Source organism: Leptonychotes weddellii, chromosome 9 (assembly GCF_054177405.1).
Source record: "Leptonychotes weddellii isolate Sample4059 chromosome 9, ASM5417740v2, whole genome shotgun sequence".
NCBI classification, from domain to species: Eukaryota; Metazoa; Chordata; class Mammalia; order Carnivora; family Phocidae; genus Leptonychotes; species Leptonychotes weddellii.
Genome location: NC_138377.1, coordinates 43,684,528 through 43,693,099, shown reverse-complemented (window position 1 = coordinate 43,693,099; position 8,572 = coordinate 43,684,528). Strand labels below are relative to the sequence as shown.

Here is an 8,572-nt window from a genome sequence, read left to right as displayed (position 1 = left end):
TAAGACAGAAAAGTAAACACTTACTTTTCAAACCATAGGGTGAGATTTGTGGTATGGCGAATCATTTTTAATAAATTTGGAGAATTTATTTCTTTATCTTCTTTGGTCCATACACTCCCTACTAGTTCAGAAGGTTGGACTTTCCTGTGGAATAAAAAATCATGCAACTTAACCTACAAAGGATTAGTATCAAAATTACGTAAAGATTTTCTAACACTTAGTAAGATAAAGACAACCCAAAAGATAAATGGAGAAACACACGAACAGGTTTAAATCACAGAGGACTGGACCCAATAATCACAAAAAAATATTTTGTCTCTTATTCAGGGAGAAGAACATTAAACCACAATGAAATCCCATTTTACTCCTGTCAGACTAATAAAAGTCTAACAATACCAAATGGGTAAAGATGTGCAGGCTCTCTCCAACACTGATATGCAAGTAAAACTGAAACAACCACTTTGTAAAGCAATTTAGCAATATCTCATAATACTGAAGATATACAACTAAATCACCCCACAAATCTATCTAGATATCTACTCTAGATACACCAGGTTATAAGTAAACATTTATAAGAATACTCAGTGAAGCAGTCATTATTTGCAAGACTGAAAAATCACAAACAACGTAGAGGCTGGATAAATTATGGAGCATTCATATAATGGAACATCACAGTAATTAAAATAAGCAAACTAGAGCTGTATTCATCAACTTGAACAAATGCCAGAAACAACTTAAGTGCAAAACATGTTGCAGAATGATACGAAAGTATCAACTGTTTTAATATCTGCAAAACAATGCCATATATTGTTTATCAATATGTATATGTGTATAAATTATAAAGATATTCATAAGAATAAACACTAAATACAGGAATAGTGGTTATTGGGAGAAAGAAGAACAGAATTGGGAAGAATTAGTCGAAGGATTTCAATTGCATTTGTAAGGCTTTTGCTGTTCATGGGCCCTCATTATATAATTTTCTACATTTTTTTAAATACCTAATTATTCAGTAAGAAATCAGACCGCAGAAGAGCAGGTTAAATTATTGTATATAGCGAGCCAGGATTATGTAATTTTAAAAACTGACCAGTGTCTATGGACTTGGCTATTAATTAAAAAAAAGTTTTTAATCAGTAGATTTGAATATATATGGGTACTTGCAAACAGTTTTTAAAATAAGTTTTCTTAAGTGGTTCTATAGTTTCACTAGAAATTTAGTTTACAAACAGTGTCAATGTTTTACATATGTTCCTCTTCTTCCATAATACACATATCACTTAACAAAGGTATTTTCTGTTCTGAAAGCAGGTCCACATTGAGTTAAGTGTTATTTTTTCTGATGTCCACTCCTGGAACAGTCACTCAATAAGGAAAAACGTGATTCAATACTATTTGTTTTTTTATCTCAAGTAGCAAGTCCCTTCATTCTTACCTTTCACAAATCCCACAATATAAACAAAAACCACCTGAACTTCCAAATTATTTAAAATACAACGTGACACTCTGAATTAGATGTTTACAACTGCTGACGTGTGTGCTAAATTCTGAATGGCACAGCCAAGGCAAACCAGAGGCCTAACTCTAAAGAAAGGCAAATTTTTTTAATCTCTGCTTCCTTCCTACATTCTCCATTAGCACTAAACTTTGTATATTCTTGCATTTCCCTTAAAAAAAAAAATTGGCTGCCAATCAAGATAACTTATTAAAGGTATTTGTATTTTAGAAGGGGTTCCTGAATGCAGAAAAGTTTCTGATGGAATGATAGTGGTGGGAGGTCATTTTTTGACAGAGGGGGCTGTTACCTGAAAGGCCTGTACTCTTCATAAGAGCCTGGGTTGTAAATGAAAAAAGAAAACTTAAATTAGGAAGGAGGAGAAGACAGAATGGGGCTAATGCACTGGGAAAGGACAGTGGTTTAAAAAAAGATAACAGAGGACAAAGCTGATAAAACAAGCTGAAAGGAGAGAAGACTGAAGTTAGAAAGAAATGAGATGCTTGAATTAGTAACTTTGAAATAAGAACAATTTAGAGTGATAACAAGATTTAAAATATGACCATGAGAGGTGTCTGATTTGGAGTGGAGAATGACATCGGAAGTCATGAAACCCCTGAAACTATAAAGGTTAGGTTGGGAATGGGTGATCTGCATGGATATAGGGTAATGGCAGGACACGTTTTACACGTAAAGACAGATGATGGGACACAGATAAAAGTAAAGAGCCAAGCACATTCTTTTTTTTTTTTTTTAAGATTTTATTTGAGAGAGAGAGAAAGAGAGAGACAGACAGTGAGAGAGAGCACGCGCAGAGGCAGAGGGAGAGGGAGAAACAGACCCCCCACTGAGCAGGGAGCCTGACGTGGGACTCAATTCCAGGACCCTGGGATCACAATCTGAGCGAAGGCAGATGCCCAACTGACTGAGCCACCCAGACGCCCCTAGCCAAGCACATTTCTAATGAATCTCATAAATGAAAGAAAATGGTTCAGAAGTTTTAAGTATGGTTCATCATCACACTACTTCAGAAATAACTTTTCTTTAAAGTTATCTTGACTTCAAATAGCTAAAGTATTTAAGACTCCTTTAAAAAAAATAATCTTCATTTTTCTAAGAATTTTGTTATTCCTTTGCCTAGCAAACCTAACCCAGTCAAGCTCCAAATTAAATTTTTGATTATGTAGAATCTGAAAAAAAAAATAAAGAAGAAAGCTTGTCTTACTCAATATTCTATTTACTCAGCTGCCTTCAAGAGCCTACCATCCAACTCAAACTAAAACAATCTGAGAAAGTATTAGGAGGAGGAGGTGGGTGATTACCTCAAAAGTGGCATTAGTGTCTACCACTCGTCATGTGAAGGACTGCTAGTACCTAATCTAGGCCTAAATAACAATAAAAGACTTTCACCTGTAGAACAGATTGTAGTTAAAAACTGTGCTATGAGCTTCCCTCCAAGCCCACGAGAATAAATGAGGCACTTTTAAGCATGCAAAATGTTCTGAAAATAGAGGTATGGTTTAAGATTCTTGAAAACAGAGCAGCAAATAAACATTGTCTACCTGTAGAGATCAGATTCCAAAAGTGTCAGCTGACGTGCAATTTCTATTGGATGAAGTGTCATGAGATCAAATGTTTCAAACTGTCCCGCTCTGCTGATATGCCATTCAATTGGCGGAGGTGGACTTTCAAAGGTAATATTATGGCTTATTCCATTTGCCTGAGCTTGTTTCTTTCTCCTGATGATCTTAGCAATTGACTCTACCCATTTCTTCATAGCTTTCCCTAGAAAAGAACACAAAATACCTTTTACTTGACAGACATAACTGCAAATCTTCACATAATCTTTAATCTTTATCCAGCTTCAACAATTACCAACTTATGGCCAATTTTTGTTTCACCTAACCCCACTCATGCCCTCCTTCCACTCCCTATGTTATTCTGAAAGAAATGTAAGAGGGGTGCTTGGCTGGCTCAGTCAGAAGAGCATGCGACTCTTGATCTTGGAGTTGTGAGTTTGAGCACCATGTTGGGTATACAGAATACTTAAATAAACGTGAAACAAATATGTCATATTATTTCATTCATATTTAAGTATAAAAATTAAAGACTTTTTAAAACGACAATACCATTATCATATGTAAAAATGACAATAACTTCTTAAAAGCATCAAATATCTAATTAGTGCTCTTTCCCTGATTCTCTCATAATGTTTTCTAACAGTTGGTCTGTTTGAAATAGGGTCTGAACAAGTTCTACAAATTGCACTCAGTCAATGTCTCGAGTCTCCTTTAATCTACAGGCTCTCCTTTTCTCTTATTTTTGCTTGCAATTTACTTGTTAAAATGGAATCATTTGCCTTGTGGTATTTCCCAAGTCTGAATTTTTCCAATTCTGTCCCTGTGGTTTCATTTGCATTGTGTCTCTGTCCCCGTTTCTTCTGTAAATCACACACATACAGATGTGATCTAATTCAGGATCAATTTTTCACATGCATACTTGCAAGAATATTTCCAACAGCAGGCATATAATGTCCAGTTACTTCTTTGTAATATTACTAGGGGGTTGAAAAATAGTAATATTCTAATTCTATCATTCCTTCTTCATTTATTAGTTAAAATACATTTATAAAAAGAAACTTTCCCTCAGAGCCCCCGGGTGGCTCAGTCCGTTAAGCAGCCAACTCTTGATTTCCACACACGTCATGATCTCAGGGTCCTGGGATGGAGCCCCACATAGGGTTCTGCACTCAGTGGGGAGTCTGCTTCAGGATTTTCTCTCTCTCTCTGCCCTTACCCCACCACTTGCTCTTTCTCTCTCTCAAATAAATAAGTCTAAAAAAAACACTACTTTCCTTCATCAACTATTTGGTTATGCTGCAGTATAACTTATTGAAGAAAGACCTTCAGACATTAATATAACCATTTACTTGCTTTATCCTAATACATATGTGTATTTTAGAAGTTTCTTAGATCATATATAGTCTAGCATCTTCATTAAGAATATAATGTGAAAAATTATTTTGGTACCATAAACAATTTCAAGGCAAACGTGATAAAAATGTATCTTAAACATCTCAAAGTTGAAGCAAAGGAATCACATTCTCTATTTTAAGTAAAATTCCCCTTAAGTAAGAAAAAGTAGGAGATGAGATAAGCTAGGCTTAAAGTATTCTTAATTAATGCCTTATCCTGTGAGATAAATGTTCTTGATTCAATAATATACATTTGTTTAAATGTTCATGGCCTAAACTTTCATTTTATGGGCTGTGTGCTAAAATTTTAGGTAGGAAACTCCTATCTTTCAGGTGCTAAAAATACACCAAAAACTTTTGCAAGAGAAGCAAATATTATTTTTAAAGATTTTATTTATTTATTTTAGAGAGAGAGAGAGAGCATGAACAGGGGAAGGGGGAGAGGGAGAGAGAGAATCTCAAACAGACTCTCTGCTGAGCTGAGCACTGAGCCTGATGCCGGTGAGATCTCATGACCCTGAGATCATGACCTGAGCCAAAATCAAGAGCTGGATTCTTAACCGACAGAGTCACCCAGGTGCCCTGAAGTAAATATTATTTTTAAAAGTTGTTAACCATTCAAAACTAAAGAATAAGATTAAGGAGAATAAGAAAACAGATACTACTGCACATGTATTTAATTAGTTGAAAGAATGGCAACCTTAAGATGAGATAAAATTTCAAATGTATTAAGTTTATTAAAGAAGACTTATGACTTCTTTTAAAAAAAGATTCTCCTAAAAAGCTTGAAAAGGCGGGCGCCTGGGTGGCTCAGTTGGTTAAGCGACTGCCTTTGGCTCACGTCATGATCCTGGAGTCCTGGGATCGAGTCCCGCATCGGGCTCCCTGCTTGGCAGGGAGTCTGCTTCTCCCTCTGACCCTCCACCCTCTCGTGCTGTCTCTCAGTCTCTCTCAAATAAATAAAATCTTTAAAAAAAAAAAAAAAAAACTTGAAAAGGCAAGGTTCCAAGACTTCAGGTTGTTCTAACATATGTGAGCTCCTTCGAGTCTATAAACCATACCAAATGTTATTTTAGCTGTTTAAAAATAAAGAAAAGTTTAGCTTCTTAGAAGTCACACAAATTTAAAAATAAACTCATGCACAATGTAAGAGTCAATCAAACCTTTAAATAATATACCTCTTACACTTGAAATGAAGGATTCTAGTCTTTCAAGCAACTCCAAATCTCTTTCAAAGTCATAAAAATGGTGTTCAACCCAGTGCCGAAACACATTTAAAATCCTGAAAAAATGTAAAGAAACACATTGTAGTGAAACTGAAGCATTCAGTTATACTTCTTTCACTCCTCTAATACCATGGTAACAACTTTATGCAAGGGCCAATATAACACTCAGAGTCTCTAATTTGTATTTAATTTAAAACCTAAGCGCTTTAATGATGTGAAACAGGTCTTCAGATTAATTTATTGCTTTAAAATTATACTTTAGGGGCGCCTGAGTGCCTCAGTCAGTTAAGCGTCGGACTCTTGATTTCAGCTCAGGTCATGATCTCAGGGTCGTGGGATCAAGCCCCAGGTCGGGCTCCACACTCAGCGCAGAGTCCGCTTATCTCCCTCTGCATCTTCCCCCACATGTGCATGCACTCTCTCTCTCTCTCGCAAATAAATAAATAAATCTTTAAAAAAAGTTTAATCTGAGTATGGGGGAGTACAGATGCCCTATAGCTAGTACAAAAAAATTACTCCTTTATTGCTGATGGGGTAAATAAGATCATCTTTTTTTTTAATAAAAAAAACTTTTTAAAGTATCATCCTCTTTTACAAAGAATGACATGTTAAAAGTTTTGGCTGAGAAACATATAGCTAGGAGCTCTATCATTCCAGTAAAACTGCATTTATTTGTGGCAATTATCCTGGAAAATAAATAACATACTCAGTTCCAAAGTTGCAATTTATTAGTTAACAATAATCAAGGCACCTTCATATTTACAAAGAAAAAAATATTTAGATCATGTACAACTAGGGACTATAAAGAAGACTAATCAAAGGAGCCTCCAATTTTCAATGCTCAGTGGCAAGAAAAAAAAACAACAACACTGACTTAGGAAGTCAGACAGATACAGGTTTGAATCCTGTCCTGCTGTTCACTTTGTATGACCAATCTCAAATTACTCTATCTTGCTAGGTTTCAGTTTCCTCAGATATAAAGTAGTAACTGCTGTCAGGATGAAATAAAAATGATAAAACACTTAGGCATAAAGTAAGTACCTAACAACTAGCAGCTGCTATTATCAAATACATTTTTAGAAATTACTGATTTTTGGGCGCCTGGGTGGCTCAGTTGGTTAAGCGACTGCCTTCGGCTCAGGTCATGATCCTGGAGTCCCTGGATCGATTCCCGCATCGGGCTCCCTGCTCGGCAGGGAGTCTGCTTCTCCCTCTGACCCTCCCCCCTCTCATGTGCTTTCTCTCATTCTCTCTCTCTCAAATAAATAAAATCTTTAAAAAAAAAAAAAAAGAAATTACTGATTTTTTAGATGAAAGAATAAATGTCTATATATTTTGTGAGAGAATAGTAGGGTAAGAGCTAAAAATTCCATAAATATTACAAACTATGAAAAAACCCAGCATTACTAGATGATCACAAAGGGAGAGGGAGGGGCAAGGTTGCGAGTAGGCACACTCACATGAATTTTACAATTTTTACTTAATAGGTATCCTGGTCTGTAAGCACAATATATCACATGCCAGAGGTATCTGATGCAAATAACACAGTATATTTTAATAATTAAATTTCTTCAGGGCATTTAAGAGGAACTTCACATAGAACTTTGGAAATTTAATTTAACTACTATGAAGTCTAACAACAATACCTCTATCTTAATTAGATAACTTATATGTGCTAACTATATAATGAAAATTGAACGGTACATAAAAAAACATTAAGGCCAAACCTAAGTTGTACTGGTTGGACATATTCCTTGCGAAACCTTTTAAGGTCTGCACTGATTGGCTGTTCGCCTTTCTCTACGGCCAATTTATCTGCTTCAGTAGGTTCTGGCTCTGGAATTTCAAATCTAAGAAGAAAAGAAGGAAAGTGAGAGAAATTTTTTGTTGTTCATACACAAATGAAAAGGATTTCAAATACAACAGAAAAATTATTGTAATTAAGCAACCTTCTTTCCTACCATTTATGTGAAAAGTGCAATTACTGATAAACTTCCCTTTAAAGTGTTACATACTGGGTGCCTGGGTGGCTTAGTCGGTTAAGTGTCTGCCTTCAGCTCGGGTCATGATCCCAGGGTCCTGGGGTCAAGCCCCACGTCGGGCTCCCTGCTCAGAGCGGAGCCTGTTTCTCCCTCTCTCTCTGCCCCTCTCCTCACTTGTTCTCTTATTCTCTCTCTCTCTCAAATAAAATCTTCAAAAAAAAAATTTTTTTTAAAGTGTTACATACTGTAAGAAATTGCCCTCCAGATTTACAGTAGGAAGGTTTAATATTCTTACTTTTATCAAAAAAAAGTAGTAACTAGCACTGATCAATATAGAAAAGGTCAATGGAAAAGATCAATCTACATAAAAAAACAATCTGGTGGTGCCTGGGTGGCTCAGTTGGTTAAGCGTCTGCCTTCAGCTTGGGTCGTGATCACAGGGTCCTGGGATTGAGCCCCGCGTCAGGCTCTAGGCTCAGTGGGGAGTCTGCTTCTACCTCTGCCTCTGCCACTCCCCCCGCTTGTGCTCTTTCTCTCTCAAATGAATAAATAAAATCTTTAAAAAAAATAATTAAAATTAAAAAAAAAAAAAACATAACAAAATCTGTAAGGAGTATATCCTCCTTAACATAACAGAGACAGCATATTTAATAATCTGTTCTTAATATTTATTTTATTAAAATGAAAGTAGACATTGGGCGCCTGGGTGGCTCAGTTGGTTAAGCGACTGCCTTCGGCTCAGGTCGTGATCCTGGAGTCCTGGGATCGAGTCCCGCATCGGGCTCCCTGCTCGGCAGGGAGTCTGCTTCTCCCTCTGACCCTCCTCCCTCTCATGCTCTCTGTCTCTCATTCTCTCTCTCTCAAATAAATAAATAAAATCTTTAAAAAAAAAAAA

At 36.2% G+C, this 8,572-nt stretch overlaps 1 protein-coding gene across 4 annotated transcripts in view; it reads right to left on the bottom strand.

The window, feature by feature from the left end:
- Window positions 1–8,572, bottom strand: part of SOS2 (SOS Ras/Rho guanine nucleotide exchange factor 2) — an 84,422-nt gene that overhangs the window by 22,466 nt on the left and 53,384 nt on the right. For all 4 annotated transcript variants that reach the window (XM_081830547.1, XM_081830548.1, XM_081830549.1 and 1 more), the window contains 4 exons: window positions 7,423–7,545; window positions 5,648–5,751; window positions 3,058–3,280; window positions 25–144 (listed from right to left, as the gene is read on the bottom strand). In XM_081830547.1, coding sequence (XP_081686673.1) covers window positions 25–144; window positions 3,058–3,280; window positions 5,648–5,751; window positions 7,423–7,545 — 570 coding nt within the window. The remainder of the gene's footprint in view (window positions 1–24; window positions 145–3,057; window positions 3,281–5,647; window positions 5,752–7,422; window positions 7,546–8,572) is intronic.